We start from the raw sequence: 19,515 nt of genomic DNA, 5'->3' as shown, positions 1-19,515 counted from the left end.
TACAGCCCTGACTGTAATATATTAAATATGTAGTCTAGTAAACATCTCTCAGCCTCTGTCATCTGAATGTTGGAGCCTAGATCCAGGTAGAAGTGTTGTCCTGTTTGAAATAAAAAATAACCTCAAAGCGGCAAATATCGTGCTTATATGGCTGTTAACATGTCTGCTTCTTTCTCAGGAAGGTATGTTTCATTGAAGGAAAAGCGGAAAAACTAAAAAAACTAGGGGGCATCCGGATTTGAACCGGAGACCTCTTGATCTGCAGTCAAATGCTCTACCACTGAGCTATACCCCCTTGCGTTCAGTCTGTGCAGTGTAACGTATATTTATCAACGTACCTCAGTCAGATATCCTGATGATTGGTTGTACTTGTCATTGTGTATTTGTTTTCAGCCATGTACAATTTATCTTTATCCGACAGACTTGTATTTAACAGGCACGTTACGTTATTCTAACCACGTAGAGGAGAAATGAGTGTGACGGAAAGAGCTGTTTCTGTAGGTAAGCTGCTAAAAGTCTCCCCCTGTCGGCAGCCTCCTGTTAGAAAACCACTTTTGAAAACTAAATTCGTCTTATGATGATGTGATAATGATATGGTTCAAGTTTGGTTAGGTTTAAATAAATAAAAAAAATTAAAAAAAACGACTTGTTTTGGTGGAGGAAAAGAAGGAGCATCGTTTGGGCTAAAATGGCTACTTCCGGGTCTTTGTTGTCATGGTTACACAGCCACGTTGAGCTGAAAGCCACTTCAGCATGATTTTAACCAACTTGTAGGATACTTTACGTGAGTATTTCTGTTTTCTGCTACTTTACACCTCTACTCCACTACATTTATTCGACGGCTGTAGTTGTTAGTTACTTTACAGTGTCAGATTTTATATAAAATACAAACCAGCTCCACCTCAACCAGCCAGCAACAGCAGTGAAGTACTACTTACACATTCACAACTGAATAATGTATGAGCCTATAATAATATATCAGTCGCAGGGGACGTTTTACAGCCGGACAAGTACTTTTACTCATGATGGTTTAAGCTTCATTGAGCTTAAAATGCTCATGTACTGTGGAATAGAAATCTTCTCCAACAACACTGTCAGTAAATAACTCCAGAGTTCAGCGTTGATCAGGTTTTAATCCAAAAAGCAGGTACAATTTAACTTAACTTATGATATAGACATAATAAATATATAATAATAAATATTATAAAAAAATAAAGACCTAAACTTGAATATTTGTTGATTAAATTTAAATTATGTACATGAATAAGACTAAAGTTGTAAATGGATAAACATTATTTAATCATTATTGAATTATCTAAAAAAATCTGAATTTTAGCCAATTGGAAACAAGTGTGGTATGTTTTTTAATGTTGATATGTACTGTGCTTATGTGAAGTGATCGCTTTATTTTTTTTAATTTCCTTGATTCATTCATAGAGCCAAACCTGTCTCCTTTCACCGACAAAATGTGAAATTAGAATAACTTAATTTTAGAATTAGAATTAGAATTAACTTTATTGACCAATATTGATGTATTATAAGGGCGAAACAAATACAGACACACAGCTAAACAAGAGCATCAAGATAAACAAATGTATAATGAGTAAGAAACTCTTCATATACAGGTCAGATTGTTACTCTGTGTTGGCTTACAGAAGTGGTAAAAGTAAATTTAACTGTTGCTACCAAGGTATGTGAACTGCAGTAGTACAAGACAAATGTGAATATACTGTATGAGGTGTGAGAGATATACAATACAGCATCATGACATGATAGATGAGTCACTCCTCCTGCTCCCAGGCCGGTTTATCAAGTAACATGATCCATCTGGGGAGATTTCCTATCTGGATGTTTACACTGAGGCCCTTTTTTTGCTCCTTCACATCATTTCACGTAACCTCTCCAAGAACTTGAGATAAATTAATGTACGTTATCTTAAGGTTTCCTTATTTATGTATCAATCCTGTGCTGGCTAAATTCCCAGGAAAGTATTTTTCTTTTAGTCTGACACTGTAGCTAATCTAGACTGCACAAACACGTCTGATTAATTCTCCTGGACACATTCAAGCCCCAATTTTAATGACATGTTCTGGTTGCTAGCAGATCAAAGACACCAACTTAAGATTTTATTTATCTCTGTGTATTTGTTTGTTTACAGTCAGCACAACCCCTCACGTGTTGCTGGGCACACTGTGCGCTGTGTTTACGGTCTGGATTATAGGACGGGGTACTTATTGTCTTTCCAGCTGTGGATCTAATAAACGCTCCCTTGCCAGGGGTTCCATGTTTGCTCTCATGCCAGACAGAAATGATGAAAGCGGTGGCTAAGAGAGGTGGTGGAGTCAGCCACAGTGCTTGTAAAGCTTGCATTTGTCAGTTTTACATGCCATAAAAAACACGGCTTTTACATAACCACTGGAAATCAAAGAGCAACAAAGAGAGTCTGCTGTTCCATGTGGGCCACAGAAGGATGTTGTTGTGAGTGTAGACACCCCATGTTTTGAAGAGTCATAAACAGACTTCACGTGGAATGTGTAATATCCTATAGCACTGATTTTAGGCCTGGCATTGTAAGGGTGGTGATGACCACGTCTAATCTTTCATGTCAGGTTTCCCAATGTCCCTGCAGCTGGTTTGGACAGAGGGAGGCGCCATACACTCTGCTCACACTGAGACTACACTGTAAAAAAACAAATGTTTTTTTAAATATTTAATTTTTATGAAATTTCTCCTGTTTATTTATATTTTTTAAACGCAGGAAATATCTTTTCAATACAAACTTAAACTGTGTATTTAGATGTCTAATGTAAAATAACATTAAAAGCCTGAACTGAATTACCATAAAACTGCAAGTTTCTTTTACAGAAACTGTTTTTCATATAAAAACACTTTTTAATTAAAAGTGTTACATATAAGTTTAATATTAAAATGACATTTAGTGACAATAGCAGCAAAAGTAGATTTGGTTCTGTATTATATTATTATCATTGTTTATATTTTAAGTATTGTGCAGTTACATAGATTTTTTTGTGAACTGACAGATATCGTGAAGATTTTGTATACATATATTTATCTTTTAACTTGCTTATTGTTTGTGATTTTTTTGTCTGCTAAACATGCTTTGTGTTTTGATTTTAAATGCCCAATTATGTGACTACCAACCTGCTTATACAGATCATGTGACAATTTACCTACCTGCATAGTCTGTCATGTGACTGTCTGCTAACATATAAATTGTAAGCCCGAGCCCAAAGATGGCCATTTTGTGCATGCCTGATGAAGACCTTAATGGCTGAAAGGCATGGGCATGTTTTTACTAATTCGAAAGCCGTGATTAATTAAAGCCTTTTTAACTATTAACCCTCTTGTGTGCCTCACACTTTTTCTACGATTCTGAAAAAATAAACAAGATCTTATGTGAAATTAAAGCTAAAAAAAAATGAATTTCAATCATGGAAAATGCCGAGCAAGAAGCATTAACATTTTTTTAAACTTTTTTTACAGTGCACACTGAATGGTCCGATTTATACTTTTATCACTCAGAATGATTGAACTACACTGGAATCCCGACTGTTGTGTTATTCTCGAAAATAGAACGATAATAACTCAATGTCAGGGTCTTTTATGTGTGCAGACGATCATCTCTCTCGTCTCTGGTCCAAAGCCTCATCAGCTGATCTTTGTGTCTTTTGTAATCCCCATGGCAACGGACGAACAGCTCCGAGGAGGAGAGAGAGGGTGTAGTTAGAGACAGGGTGGTGGCGGTGGAGGTGGTGTGTGCAGAGAGAGGAAGAGAGTGAAGTGGGATTCAGAGAGAACTGTGTTTGCAAAGAGAAGAAGAAGAAGAGAGGAGCTGAGACAACGCTGTGTTTTGTTTTTGTAATTTTTTGTGTCTTTTGCTGTTCGACATGTGTTTCAGTTTGGTGATGCTGTTCCTCTGTCTCTCCCAAACAGAGCTGGTGAGAGTTTGGGCTCAACAGCAAACAGGTGAGTCAACACTGCTTTTATATTTACACCTGTGCTGGTCTCACAGATGCTTAGTCTCACAGGTGTAAGTCTATGTTGCAGCTTCTTCACTTTTTTATCTTTACTGTTTTGAAGTCCAAGCAGCATCTGTCTATTTGTGTCTTGAGTTAAACGGATTGTTAACATTCTTATTTATTGTTTTTTTTTATGCTGTTTGTGCGACTTTAACTCACTTCAAAACCACAAAACTTCAGCAGGACTCAAATGGGCATGCCATGCCCTTTTCATTTTTACACACAGAAGTGAGTGACCTAGTTTACAATAAAGTGTACAATAAAAATACCCTCTTCCACAAGCATGCGACTGATTCTAAACAACAGCCCACAAACAGCCTGTCTGAGGTTTAAAATTAGATTGAGACTTTGTTTTTCACTTTGCCTCCCTGCTAGACAGAAAAAAAAAATGGTGGAGGCTTTTGAGGGGAGGCGACGTGGATTTATCAGTTGCCATATGTTGTAAATGGATATGCAGGATGTTTGGAGGATTTATAATAATTTATTCCTAGCTCTGAGGAATTTGACTGGTCACTCCCTACAGACGTGTCCCCTGCCTCCACAACCCTATTGTCTGAATAAATGTTGGCTCTGCAAACCACAGATATGTTGAAACTTTCTTCAGTTTAAATTTTCTTTTTAATTGTTGTTGACAACGCTGTGTTCTGGTTAAGTGTAGGTAGAAAATTACTTTGTTAGGGTAAGGAAAAGATCATGTTTTGGCTGAAAATACCTGATTTTGTCGCCACAAACACGGCTGGAGATGTCCCGACTTCCCATCAAAAAAAAATAAAAATTCTCACCACAACCACCAACATCCCCTTAGCAATTTTCCCTAAAACATCATCAAAACAGCATCAAAAACATTCAATCCACCAGCGCTCCTGATGTGCTCGGCAGCGTTCGTATAGGGAAACATGACAGATGAAACGGCACCACAGATGAATGTGCAGGGGTTGCTCAGATGTTTTCGCAACATAAGGGGTCAGTTGTCGGTATTAACCTACCATATCCTTCTTTCCTATGCCTAATTTGCTCTTATCTGCCTTGTCACTCAACATTATACACAGCTCAGGTTTTTAAAAATCACTTTGGTCCTTAGAGAGCAATCTGAACCAGACTGTAAAAACACAGAGTCCCGGACTGAAAATGAATCGTGTGCCCGACGATGACCTCAGTGTTTGGCCTCTTGTCTCCCGTCCTGTTGAGAAGTTTGCTTAACAAAAACGGCCTGAAGCCGCTCCAGACATGTTGGAGCTGAGCAGTGACTGGAAGAATGAGAAGTACGGTTGTTTTGTCAGATTGGATCATAGATAGGATGTTATTGTCTGTGGATGGCAGATCGACTTCTATTTTATAAAAGTCATGTGCAGTTTGACTTGCGATAGCGAAGCATGCTTGTGTTTTCGGAAAAATAAAATGGCAGGAACAATAACAGTTATCTGCCAACAGCTGAGCAACTTCTTTTTTTGATTCATGTTGTAATTTGGAACAGCGTTTGTATGGGAAACGGTTTTGGCTCGGACTCTGTTTCCTTCATTCACTTCTCTTATCTTTTAGCAACAAATTTAGACCTCCTCCATGCAGAGTTTTGTTGTCACCATAACAGAAGAAATGTGGAGCAATCAGTGGACTCATGTTCTCTTGACAAGACTTGGATTGGATTGTCTTTATAGTTTTATTGTGAAATCTAACTCTCTCGCACCCTCAGGTATGTTATAAATTGAATTTGTCACATTTCTTAACTGTGGGTTATTTATTAAAGGAGGCTCCTCTCAAAGCATTAATTCCATGGAGAATACATTCTAAGAGATTTAACATCTTATCAACTTCCCAAGTATTTCCTCTAAGTGGCCTGATTATCTGGAAGAAAGTTTTTCAGTGGAATGAGGCTGAAGAATTGCACCATCTGCGTTTCAACCACATGCCTTGAAATGAACTATGCATGTTTACTGTGGGTGATGTTGAGGAGTCCATGCCAGCTCCTCCAGCCTCTGCTCAGGAAGGGCGTGTACTCTCAGACAGCTCCGAGCTGACCGCTCACAGAAAAAGGCAGCTAAACGTCGTGGTTTGGTAGCCCCTATAAGAGTGGGCAGAGGTCAGTTCTCTGTCCAAAACATCTGCCCTCTCATTTGAAAAAAGGGCTTCCTGTTCTACCCTCCTGGGTCTCTCACAAAATGTTTATCATTCTTTGTCTCAGTGCAGACAAACAAATTTATACTAAATTGCACAAACCTCATTTGTGTTCTTGACCGCTGCAACCAATCAACATTTTTCTCACTTTCTGACTCACCAGCACCATTGTTACACTGGCACAGAGACGTATGTGTTGATGTTAGCCTTCAAACAAACAATAGGAGAGTCAATTATCTATTGTTATTTATTATCTTCTATCTAAGGCAGCACTCTGTTCTTTTTCATGCACAAATCGTGATCCATCTTCTTGCTATTGTTTCACCACTTAGGTATTTTGTTGCAACCCTTTCCCATTGGATTTGCTTGAAACAGTCTTTAATCATATACACACGAATTTATGAAACAATAGGACAAGTGTTTATTAAAACAATTTTCATAGCACGGACCAGAAGCTGTGAGGTGTTAGCCCGAAGATTAGATATGTATTTTGTTTGAAAACCTCAAATTTTTATGTGTCAAAATCACCATATGAGTCAAAAGTAATGTTGCTTCAGTTCTAAAGACAATACAAATAAATGAAAATGAAAAGAAATATATACTTCTATCATTACCAGCTGCGACAGTGTTGGCAGTTTGGAGCAGATGTTTATCTTTCTGTCTTTGGATAGATTTTGTCTTTATGCCCCCGGCTCACATTTGTTTTAAGTTGTGGATCACTGTAACCTAATGCCAATCATTCCCCTCCAATCTAGAGTAGCTGTTATTGTTTTCACTTTGTCTGTCAGTCTGTTTGTCTGTGAATATATTCTGTCAGGGCGATAGCATCACAACAATCCAAGATGCAGTCACGAATAGGGCTGAGTATTGTTAAAAAAATTACGGTACTGGTACCAACACCATAACCTTGACTTCAGTATCGGTTCCTGAACTATACTTTTTTCAATACCAATTTTATGATATCCGTCCTAACAAAACATTTCATTATGCATTTCTGTAAAAATCTTAGTTTTATATTTCAGCCTTGAAATGTTTTTGTTTTATTTACTAACACAAAAAATATAAACCTGTTTACCGCAGTGTGGTGAGCCCAACTCTGGACGTGACGTGTGTTTTTCCTGCATGCCTCGAGACAGCCAATCACCAGCACTGTTACATCTTGGCACAACAAGCATGCTGCAAGCTTATTGGCTCACTGACGCTGAGGAGATATCAAATGACAAGACATTTTTCGATAATCAATGGTATCGAGGCAATTCGGTCGATGCGTGTCTTCTAGACTCTAAACTAATCTTAAAAAAAAATAAAATAAATAAAGGCTGAGTTTGAAGATGGCCGTGGTCCCAGCAAGGGGGCCATTTCTTGGTGGCTGGCCTTGAGCTAGTGTTTGGTTCGTCCATTCTGGGCTACTGTGGAAACATGGAGGACTTTCTGGAAGAGGACCCGCCCTCTCTATCGAAATAAAAAGCTCATTCTAAGGTGACGAAAATAATAGTTTCAATTATGACTATTATATGCCATTTCTGCCCCTAAATTCCCCAGAATCACACTGGACCTTTAAAGGCTTCAATATGTATATTAGAGGTGCCCAAATGATTCAAAATATTCAATTCTTACAATAAGGATACCAGATTTGTTAATATTTGAGTCACTCCTCAGATTTCAAAATATAAGTTTAAAAATCGGCATCAAAATTTAGATTTTACTTGTTGTAACATTTTGTATGAATTGTTATGAGATGCCAAACAGTAGGAGCAGTACCAATGTGCGATCCAGCAAATAATTCATATAAAAACTAACAAGTGCAGAGAGTTTTTCTCCGTTTCTCCTGGACAGCCGGGACAATAAGATTCCCATCTCACTGTTCTGGTTATCTGCCAGTGAATTCAATACTACTGCCCATGACAGCGATGATGTGAGTAAATATTATGAGCCACAACTTCATAATGAGTCTGTGCCCCTCCCAGCTTAAGCCAGAAAACGTTTATCGGCTGCACTGCAGACTTCAACAACTGCTCGCACACCATCTATTCCTCCTCTTACCTCATGGATGCCAGAAGAGGGCGGATCCAGCCTTCAACAATCACACATCTAGGTTTAATATACGCGCTGCCACGAATGCACTGACGCACCACTTAATTGAATCAAAGGGTGGAGAGAAACGCTCATGAACAAATACAATTAGCTCCCTATGAGGTCAAGACAGTTGGGTTGTCACTTCAGAGACTTATTAAATGACGCATTGTAGTTGGGATGGCTGTAGCAGACATCAGTGTTATAATTGTGGGAATGCAGAGTGGTGTTTAAAGCAGGGCTCGCCAGCTACAGTCCCACACGGTCTGAACTCTGGGGGTTTGGCACAGGACGTAGCTGAGGGACCAACAGGCCTGTGTTCCCCTCCCACACGCAGACAGAAATGCAGGCATCAAACCAATGTAACTAACATTTCACTGGTAGACAAGGAGCAGCACTGACTGGGTGCTGGCACCCATAAGGACTTGTTAGAAGCTAAATATGTCAGATTTCATCTTCTTAAGTGTGCTCTCATTGTTTATCCAGTTTGTGTTAAGACTGAATTGAGCTGAGCTAACTATTTGATGTTTAACAATGAACATCTGCAAAACTGCAAACAAGAAGGATTACGTTGTAGTGTGTTAATGTGCTCACTAACATAGGCTTGTAAAAGTAGGAGAGGGAGTGGGAGTCTCCATATGAGGAAGTTCTCTGATATCTTTTAGGCTTGAACACATGAACAAAATGTCTGAATTTAAAGCATTTCCTTTAGACAGCGGGCCAGTCTGGCCAGACACCTGAAAAATAAGCCAGCTTTGTCTCTGCATGTCTTTTCAATGACCATTTTTGAGACCAACACAGAAGACACCTTGTATTGTAATGTGGGTTTAGTTATAGGTGGAGTTCCCTTTAACTGTCATATTATCTTCAGTGAGCTACGCCCATTCGCCTTATTTCAAACACATGAGGGTTAGCAAACCTCGAGATTCAGGTTTGAAACACAATGTGCACTAATGCACTTCGTCTATACCCACAACCCTTCTTTACTCAGTTTGTATTCGATTCTTTTGCATTAAGCATTCAACACACCAATAAACCTGGGCTGCCCGAAGTGTGATCTGTAGGCCAAGGTTGGCCCGCCATTAGATTTAATTTGGCCCGCCAGATGTTTGCTTATAGCCTTCCATTTTGCATGTTACATTACAATACAATATGTGTCTGCTTTTGACTCATGGCCCAAAATCAAGTTTGGGTTTTGGCCTTCCAAGGGGAAAAAGTCTGGGCACCCCTGCAGCAGACCTTTTCCACAGCAGATCATTTTGATGTCATAGCAGAGAAAGCACAGGTGTCATTGATAACATTGATGTCTCTCAAGGCCACTGCAGTCCATTTAAGTGCTGGCCAACTGGCAAGGCTTAACAGGATATATGATGAAACAGAGCCACCATTAACTGGGCTAAATTTATTTCACCTGTGTTTTTACTGCTATGGACCAAGGAACTTAAGAAAGAAGGAAGGGTGATTATCTTGCTTTGGTGACAGCTGTATTTAATCTATGAGAGATGCATGGAGAAACTCACTAAAACCAAACATATCTATGTCGTATGACTTCTGATTTCCAGAAAATAAATGTACACACTTCAGAGAGGTTTGTCACTGATTTTCTTATAGACAAAGTTCATTCTTCAAATTTGTGTTTGCAGTCTCATCAAGGGAAACCATTGTATCAGCCCTGTCTATCATTCAGAAATAAAATCAGTCATACACCTCTTATCTGAAGTGTGGTGTTTAATTTTCTGGAGGCATTTCTTCATTCAAAGTCACAGGACATAGATATGTTCGGTTTTAGTGTTTCTGGACACATTTCCCATTGACTTCAATACAATCTGGCCCAAAAGTAAGATTCAGTGACATAATGAATGAAAAAGGTTTGTTGTTTCAGCAGTAAGATAAGTGGCATAGCATGAATGCACTGCATGGGAGCTCGGATGCCACCTTTAATTCATTTGAATCAGGTGTGTGAAAGGCTGGCGACTTTGGCTCAGTCACATGTTAAAGCATGTTTTTCCACCATGTGTCAAATCAAAGTGTGCTGCAGTAGTGGATCCAAAGCAAGCGTGACTGCAAGTCCTTTTTACTGCAGCACAATGATTAAAACACGTTTCATGAGCCAAACTAGCTTTAAAATGCAAGACTCAGTGCTGTTTTCTTGTTTGTTTGAGGTCCAGTCGGGCCACAGTCATCTCCCATGCAGGCTGGATGTTTCCTACAGTGGAGGGGGGCAGGGGGGCTGTTGCTAACGTTACCTAGCTGCTTCTTTTAGCTAACGTTAGCATGAGCAAACAACTTTAAACGCACCTCACGGTGCAAGTCAACACGGTTATAGCATGGGTTAACAGGTGTTTGAGCCTGGGCTTTCAACCTGGACCACTGGGGGGATCCGGTAGAGTCACCCTGCTCAGTTTTACTCTGCTCAGTTGTCGACTAGTCCCGGCACGAAGACACCGGAGCAGCAGAGGCGAACTCTTCGCGGCAGCCTGGCTGACCACGGCAGGAGATTCGCGGTGTTTCTGCTCGGGAAACTGACCACGGCGGAGTGATTCCCGTGGCTTTTTTTTTTTTAGTTGTTCGTAAACGCTCCAAACGCGGCTTCAAGCACCTCCTGTCGTTCACTGAAAGCCAGGCAGAAAACAGCAAACGATAGTGACAGGAGGCCGTCCTGATTTAGGGTTAGAAGAGACACCCCGCGAAAATGGGGCGCCGCTCAGGGGTTTATATAGGCTGCTCGTGACGTCACGCCCACGTCCCGTAAAGTAGCTAATAAAGCCGCAATCACTAGCCGAGCACCGTAATGTTCTTTCTACATTCTGGAGCTGACATGTGGCACCGTGGGTCCAAAAGTCACCCTCTAAATGAAATGTGTCGCTTTTTTGTTGGGGGGCGGGGGGACCAAAAATATTCATGAAACATAAACTCAGAAAACAATCAAGTGAAACACTAAAATATCCCAATATCCCTAACTAATTTTGAGTAGTGTACGATATGATAGCGTGACAACCTGGAAATACATGTTAACTTAAACAGGATGCCAGACATTTGGGAGTCTGAATGTTGTGCAAGATTGGTTGAAACATTTGAAATAGCTCCAAAATAAGGTCACCTCAGTTTATTCAAACTTTTTTTTTTTTGTTAACCTTGTAAAACAATTGCCATGTATATATTATACATGTGTGCCTTATTATGAAACCTTCACTGTTCGAATAGAGAAAGGATGACTGGACACTTTCCAACACAACTGTAAACTCTGAAAACTGTTTTTAAAACTTGCCATGAAAGCAAACTTGTGTAGCAGATTGGTTTTCTGGAAGCCAGATATGGTTTTGAATTTTGCTGAAATCGCAGTCTTCCTGAATAATTTATTGATCAACTATTCTTTCATCATTTTATGTTTACACAAGAGGACAAGGCAAGTTTGTTTTTTAAAAAGTGCTATGCATATAAAAACAAAAATCTGTGCATCAGCACACCCAAAACAACAAGAAAACAATTAATAATTTAATCGATTAATTACCCATAAACCAGCAGGTTTAAGTTCTTAGATGAACATACCATATGAACATAAATGACCTCTGGGTGCTCAGTCAAAACATTTGCCCCGTCTAACTTCAAATGTACAGCTGTGTTATTGACTGAGGTTGTGCAAGGAGAAAGACGTCTATAACTCCAAGACATGCATTTTCCACACTCAATAGAAAATCACAGAGTGGCGCTACAGTAAAATAAACTCCTAACATCAACTCGGAAATATGTGGCTTGAAAGAAAGACAAGCCCCCAATTGAAAACACCCCAAACGTTAAAACAAAGCATACCTACCTCAGTTTGCTTACCAAGTATGGTTGCACTGTTTGTATGTTTTGACAGTTCCTTCCGAGCATCATTTGTATTGTTTTTTACTTCATTCAACAATGGCTTTAACTGACCATGCTAGACTGACATTTCAAGTTTGGGTGATTGGCTGAAACTGTAAACATCATTTTTGAGTCTGAATAAAACTTGCATCTGAAATGTTTCCAGACAGTTTGCCAGGGTAAAGAAAAGCTATATATTTTTAGATCAGTGGGTTTAGAAAAGCATGCAAGTGCTTCTATCATCACATCCCATAATGACCAGCTGAACATGCTAACGTGATATTCATTATTTTGGACAGACAACTGGTACAGTGTGATCTCACAGCAGCATGAAGAGTCAACTGGAGGGGATAGTCATCCTCACCAAGCCCAGAGGTCGTCTTCAGGCCACGCTCGGATAAACAGGGCGGTCCTGGGTGGCGGACTAACCATCGACACCCTGCCAGACAACATGACACACGTAGTGGTGAGTGCTGCACCACAGTGTACTGTAATGACTTATGGCATTTATTATGTGTTTGGCTTTTGACATGTCCTATTTGTTTTAATTGGAGTTAAACACTGCCCTCTTTTGGAAGGTAGAATTCACTCTTTGGTAAATGACAACATATGATTTGCAGCGTGAACCCTTGATGTCACACTCTGTCACACCATTACATCCTCTCATCCTCTATGTTTTTCTGTCTGGAAGGAGGACTCTGGCAAGTACTACACATGGCGTAGTTTTGGCCCAGAAGACCAGCGCACTCAGGAATTATGGGTTGACATGAGTGACGTCCGCCACGGCCAAGTCAGAGTCCATGGCATTCTGTCAAATTCATACAAACAGGCTGTGGTGAGTCTCACACACAAAGATACATCTTCATTTCTTTGTGTTATTCATATTGCAGGCCATCAATATGAAGTGGGTGACAGTTGTTATGGAGGGTATATCTCAGCATTTGGATCAATAGGTGCCCAGTTCACATATTAATGATTTAGTAAAGATACACATACACTATAAATGTCTTTGTAGATTATCTATATATTTAAATGGAAATTTACCAGGCAGTCAATGAGAGGTCGTTAAGAGCTTTTCAGGGGTATAGCGTACTTGTATGGGATGTTTCCAAATCAAATGTGGATTATCAAAGGTTTTAACAAAGCCAGGAATCTTTATGCTCCCAAGCCAAAGCACACAAACAAATCTTTTCTTTGTTCTCAATGAGATAGAGTGCAAACTGCAACATTGCCACAATTACAAGTCAGGCAGCTACAAATTCAGTATTTAAAAAGGAGAGAAGCCTGAAAGCCACAATGAAACTCAGTCTGAAAGATATCATAAACGTATCCACTCTGCTATCTACTTTGTAAGATGTTTGTTTAGGTTTTTTTATTCATTTGGTCATATATCAAGCAATGAATAAAAAGGAGTGAGAAGTTGGTGAGGGGGTGTAACTCAGTCGTAGAGCATTTGACTACAAAACAAGAGGTTGCAAGTTCAAATGTGGGTGCCTCCTTTGCAAACTTAACAAAATGGCTACCTTAAAACATAAAAATGTGACATAGTGGCACGTTAACACAGATTTATACTTTTCAACCAGTGGAGTTTTGCCTTCACCAGAGTAAACATACAAGTGCATGCCCTTTCTTATTTTATGTGTGGGTGAATTTAATGTTCATCTATCAGAGTATGATTGGGCAAAGGATGGTTGAAGTTTATTGGGGTATAGCTCAGTGGTAGAGCATTTGACTGCAGATTAAGAGGTCCTCAGTTCAAATCTGGGTATCCCCTGACCTGATTATATTGACAAGAATCCATATGTAGGTCTGTTATGTTATATGTTCCTTCGAAAGCCATCTGTTTTCTATGCTCTTTGTGAAATGGAGGGCAAAAGTGCAACACTACAGCAAGTACAAGTACACAGCCAGCTACTGATTCTCTTTGTAAAAGGAGAAAATCCTGAAATATTGTCCTAAAATTTTATGTGAGAGCATGCCAGTCTGAAGTTCAGTCTGAAACATAGGGTAGCACTGCTAGACAAGCTAAAGGACTGGAAAATGTTGGTAGATGCCAAGACCTACAGGCCTGCCAAAGGCTGTAAGCACACGCCCAGTCTTGACCTCTGTTGTGCAACACCTGGGATCTCTGTAATACATACAGCTCGCCTTACTATGGACAGATGTGGTGGATCAGGAACAGGAAAGGAAACTCTTGGACACTGAAAAGCCCAGGATTCTCCAATTTGTCATTGAGTACAAACATCCAGTCCAGGTTACATAGTTGGAGAAGCAGCAGTTGAAGCAACAGTACTGAAACTCAGATTCAAAATGGATAAGAGGAAAAATGTGCTTGCAGTTTGGGAAATCAAAAGACAGGTGTCTTCAGGACATTATGATAAAGCCTGAACTCAAGGGTAATCATTTTTATCATTGGTTACAGCGGGGTCAGTTTTCCCATGTGCCCTCTTGATCTGGAAACTGATATGATGATTCTGAGAATTAATCATTGTGTATCGGATCTGTTATTCAGCAGAAAATCTGTTTTGAGAAGTTCACACCCAGTCAACTCAGTGACCGACTCCCACAAAGCCAAGTTGTGTCTTTCTTTCAACAAGATCATTGCGAAACAGTTACATCAGAGTGCACGCTGAGAAAAATATTTATCACAGACAGGCTGATTGTAAGAAGCAACCAGAGTGCCTATCCCTGTATAAATAATATTTCATGATCAGGTTTTAATCAGAAGGGGGTATAGCTCAGTGGTAGAGCATTTGACTGCAGATCAAGAGGTCCCCGGTTCAAATCCGAGTGCCCCCTTATTTATGGCAAAACCGAATATAAGCTTCAGCTGCTGAAATATAAACTGCGGTGTTATTGGGGTGACAACAGAACAGTACTGTTAGATAGGAAACAGGAAATGCTGAAATTCACACCAATGATGTAATACAAAGAGTTGTTGCATCATCTCCTATGAAACTATGTGAATGGCAGACCCTGCCACCACCAAAGGAAGCTGCAGGCTCTGAAGCCAATATAGATTTTACATAATGGCCAAACTGTGTATTTACAGCATCAAATGATGCACTGGGACTCAAAAAGATTTTCCAATAAGCTAAGCTAAGCTAAAAAAGCAGCAAGAAAACCCTGGATACATTTTGGAGTGTCACAACTCCCGCGAAATGACTCGTTTCACTATCATCATCTGATAACATTTGGAAAGTCTAGAAGAGCTGCGCCATGAAATCATTTTGTTGCTATTCAAGTTAACAGGGGGCTAAACCGAAAACTAGCCAGTTTAGCAGAAGCCTCTTGTGCGCACACTCTGCGTTGTGGGGGTCATTTTTTCTTCTTAACTTTACCGTGTTATGTTATATATATGTATTGTGTTATGTTATATATATATATATTGTGTTATATAATGAATTAGTTTTCATTATATGTCTACGGCTATATGTGAAATGTAATGCCAGAATGTGGATGTGTTGGAGTTAGTAAGTGAGCAAGAGTGGTGTCATAACTATATCAAAAATGACCTTTCAATGAGGGAAATGAAACAAAACAGGGCTTTTCCCAGACAGTTAAGCATTTTGCATCCCCTGTATTCTATCTCAGTGCAAAACAAACCTTTAAGAGCTGATGAGGGTACAGAACATCTCAAAACAAGTGGCTGCAATATGTGAATTATAGATTTATTTTATTTGAAAAAGACTAAAATATCTCTGTCTGCATCTACTCTTTGCAGAGGGTTGCCCTGTCGTTTGACTTTCCCTTTTACGGACATTACCTGAGGCAGATTACCATAGCAACAGGAGGTACTTTTTCGATTTTATAACAGATGTTCAAGTGACCTTTCCTGAGCATGTTGAGAGCAGAGAAGTGTTTTGTATGGAAACAAGTCGCACTCAAGTCTTACATATTTTTCCATCTGGCCTGTTTTCAGGGTTCATCTTCACAGGGGACATTACTCACCGTATGCTGACCACAACGCAGTACATCGCCCCTCTAATGGCTAATTTTGACCCCAGCTACTCCAAAGACTCCACTGTGCAATACCTAGATAATGGTGAGGTAACGCCTGATATTTGAGCAGGTCCTGGTTCTCAGATTGTCTGACTCATGTTTGGCTGACTGACTCTTCAGGTGAGGTGTTTGTCGTCCAGTGGGAGCGGGTCAGAATCCCAAGAAGGGAGTCGGAGGGAGCCTTTACATTTCAGGCTGCGCTTTACAAAACAGGAGCCATCACGTTCTGCTACCAAGATGTGAGACACACCTCTGCTCTGTGCACCTGTTCTCTTCCTCATTATCGCTCCATGCGTGTGATTCCTCTTTCTGTCTGTTTATCAGATACCTCTGTCATTAGATGTGATGAGTTCAGCTGAGCATCCAGTGAAGGTCGGTTTGTCTGATGCCTTCATGGTCTCGACACCATCTCCTCAATCACCAGGTCAGCAATCAATCAGTCCTCAGAGTCTTGTGAAACACTTCAGGCATTTAACCCTGTGATATCTCCGACACAGAAGCCAAACGGCAGACGATTTATGAGTACCATCGGGTTGAGATTGACACCAAGAAGATCACCAGCTTCTCTGCAGTTGAGTTCACTCCACTGCCTAGTGAGTGGTCCTTATCCGCCCTAGTTAGGATTAGTTTAAACTGAGAATCAATACTCAAACAAGTCCCTGTGTCTCTGTTCAGCCTGCCTGCAACATGACAGCTGTGATCTCTGCCTCTCATCCAACCAAACCTCTGGTTGCAGCTGGTGCAATGTACTCCAGAGGTGAGTGTTGCATTAGGCTAGCCCAAACATCGATATACTGTAGTGCAGCTTTAACTCTTCTAAATAAATATACATCTTGTCTGTTTAAGGTGTTCAGATGGCATGGATAGACACAGACAAGAATGGCTGGACTACGCCTGTTCAGATGAGGTATTGCTGGACGTCAACGATGTATATCTGCTTATTTGCCATATCTGATACTCATGTGCTGTTATGATGTTATGATGCAGAGCAAAGATCTGACCTGTGAGGATTATTCAAGGACTGACACCTCCACTGACTCATCTATCACACCAGAGATCGAGTATGTGACTTTGTCGACTCCTCTGCGGAAAGGCTGTGAAAGTGACGGTGAGGCTGAGCTATTTTTATTTTGTTGCTCTGTTAAAATCGATTCAGCCATGAAACAAGGATGAAAATGACTCCTTTCTGTCACCTTTCAGACGAGACCAAACGTCACATATTTAATACTGGCAATGGTGAGTTCATATTTGTAAGATCCATTGTGGCTAAAGATTTAAACATTTCTGGAGCTTCACAGCAAAACAGTGTTGCAGCATTCTCATAAACAACTGTGGACTTGTTTTAAATCGTTTCACAAAATGATATCAATGGGCTTTACAACCTGTACAGTGAACGACATCCTCTGTCATGATTATGAAAAGTTGTTATTCACACCCTTGAGGTTGAGCTTGTGCACCCACTTCAAACAGGGTGCCTTAACACTTTTAGCTTAGCGGCTACTGGGAAGATTTTGGCTTTTAAAAGGGTGTAAATAATGTCTTTTCAAATCAATTTGGGATCTCAGGGCTTGTAGGGACTCGGAATATGCTGGACGAGCTGAATGGAGCCATTTTATGTTTAAGTGCCCTGCTACTTCAGCTGTTTAGGAGAATGGCACAATGCTGTTTGCTGTGAAGCTCCAGAAATGTTTTGGGTACTACGAATATATGATTATTTAATGTAATATAAATTATAAAGGGATATAATAATGAGGCTTCTTTGTCAATACAGATGTGAAGACAGATTCTTCAACCAAGACTGACAGGTTGGCTAACACAGGAGTGATAGCCGGGATAGCAGCCGCGCTGGTTTTACTTTTGGCTCTGATACTGTTGGCTCTTTACATCAACTACCATACAACTGCACCATCACCACTTTACCTCATCCAGGTGAGCACTGAATCCTACACCTGCCCTTACAAAGGCCCAGGTGTGTTTTAATTAATTAATATCCACATCAGAGAGGATTTTTCTGAGCTATAATTATTTATGTCCACATGGATTTCTTTTAGCGACGCAAGAGCTGCTGGCCCTCCTGGAAGTTTCAGAAGCAACAACCTGGTTACACAGAGGTGGAAGGAGGCCATGAAAAAGACAGCATTGTTGAAGCTGGGCCGTGTTGAAACGACGAATGGAAACGTGGATAAACAAGATGTTTGCATTAAAATGATTTCTACAAACATAAAGTATATACTTTTGTCACAACACAAATTCCATGGCCAGTTCAACTTTTATATTCAGTTTATGATTGTTTTTCCATTAAGAGCTCCATTGCTCCATTGCAAAAAGATGTAAACTGGTGAAATCTGAATGTTATTTGATAGTGAATGATTTAATTCGCATTTTATATCTCCACTGGAAAAATTGGTGGTTGTACCCCTCCTTTTTTATGGGATTTGACTGTAGTAAACTGTGCAATGCATGCCAAAAGTTTGAAAACCTGAGAAAAAATACATAAACTATGCTTTTTTTAAATAAAACAAATAAAGTTATGGGTGTGCTGCACTTTCAATCCAGCTGCTTTTAATGGGGAAGTTGGCAAGAACACACTACACAGTACCTTATCCAAACTCATTCGTTGGTGTTTTATACCAGCATTATTTGATGCTGTAGAAATGGAGTGAAAATGCACAAAATGTTGACACCACATTGGGAAAGATCTTGGTAACTCTTCCTTTTACAGGTCTGAGAATGTCGTGGTGAGTAGATGGTAACTACCAAGTAATGTATTTGGAATTTCTTTGAAATTGCCCCCAAATCACCAAAACAATCAAGTTAAAATGTATTGAACATTACCCCAACATCATTTAATCATAATATAATTAGCAGTTTATGGTGTCTAACTATAAATAAATTGACATTTAGGAAAATTGTTGCAAAATTGGACTGATCTGGTTGAAATGATAGAATCTGGTGAGAATGCCAATGGTTAAAAACAAGTACTTCAATTGATACTGACCTTGAAATTGGGCAAAAACTAGTTGGGAAACTCTGCTGCAACTCACCTCAACCCACTTAGTGGCCTGCGGAGGGGAAGTTAGAAAGAAACTAGCAGAGATGTGGACTCCAGTCATTGAGAGTTGGACTTTGAGACTCCAATTGGACTTGGAAGTTAGAGACTCGGGACTCGACTTGAGACACAATGACTTGTCTGTGTTCTCTGATCTTTTCGGTTTCCTAGAAATGTATTTAATAAATCACCAGCTATTTATTAACTGCTTATCATAAAATAGCATAATATTATTATTAAGTGATGTTGAAGTAGTTTTCAATACATTTTAAGGTAATCATTGTGGTTATTTGGGGGCATTTCTGGTGGGATATTTCACCTGGTAATTACCACCGACTCACCATGAAATGTGCTTTACAATGAGGTGTCAGTAGTGCAGTACGACTCTTC

At 39.9% G+C, this 19,515-nt stretch overlaps 1 protein-coding gene and 3 non-coding genes across 4 annotated transcripts; 3 read left to right on the top strand and 1 right to left on the bottom strand.

Moving 5' to 3' along the window:
* Positions 1 to 223: 223 nt before the first annotated feature.
* On the bottom strand, positions 224 to 295 carry trnac-gca (transfer RNA cysteine (anticodon GCA)). The gene has a single exon. It is a non-coding gene; the product is annotated as a tRNA-Cys (tRNA).
* Positions 296 to 3,908: 3,613 nt separating this feature from the next.
* On the top strand, positions 3,909 to 18,238 carry LOC141020035 (plexin domain-containing protein 1-like). The gene is made up of 14 exons (XM_073495073.1): positions 3,909 to 3,987; positions 12,374 to 12,540; positions 12,766 to 12,909; positions 15,799 to 15,868; positions 15,997 to 16,119; positions 16,197 to 16,315; positions 16,401 to 16,524; positions 16,577 to 16,669; positions 16,752 to 16,833; positions 16,923 to 16,983; positions 17,064 to 17,184; positions 17,277 to 17,312; positions 17,848 to 18,005; positions 18,128 to 18,238. The coding sequence occupies exons 1-14, from the start codon at positions 3,909 to 3,911 to the stop codon at positions 18,236 to 18,238; spliced, it is 1,488 nt and encodes a 495-aa protein (XP_073351174.1).
* trnac-gca (transfer RNA cysteine (anticodon GCA)) lies at positions 13,777 to 13,848 on the top strand. Its single transcript has one exon. It is a non-coding gene; the product is annotated as a tRNA-Cys (tRNA).
* Positions 14,802 to 14,873, top strand: trnac-gca (transfer RNA cysteine (anticodon GCA)). Its single transcript has one exon. It is a non-coding gene; the product is annotated as a tRNA-Cys (tRNA).
* Positions 18,239 to 19,515: the final 1,277 nt, after the last annotated feature.

The sequence above is a fragment of the Pagrus major genome, chromosome 23 (genome assembly GCF_040436345.1).
Source record: "Pagrus major chromosome 23, Pma_NU_1.0".
Classification (NCBI taxonomy): Eukaryota; Metazoa; Chordata; class Actinopteri; order Spariformes; family Sparidae; genus Pagrus; species Pagrus major.
The sequence above is the reverse complement of the archived record's forward strand: the minus strand, read 5'-3'. Positions and strand labels throughout refer to the sequence as shown.

Coding starts and splice junctions, on each gene's coding strand:
- LOC141020035 (XM_073495073.1), top strand. CDS start 3,909: ATGTGTTTCAGTTTGGTGATGCTGTTCCTCTGTCTCTCCCAAACAGAG. Junction 12,541..12,765: donor ACAACATGACACACGTAGTG/GTGAGTGCTGCA, acceptor TCTGTCTGGAAG/GAGGACTCTGGCAAGTACTA. Junction 16,984..17,063: donor ACTACGCCTGTTCAGATGAG/GTATTGCTGGAC, acceptor GTTATGATGCAG/AGCAAAGATCTGACCTGTGA.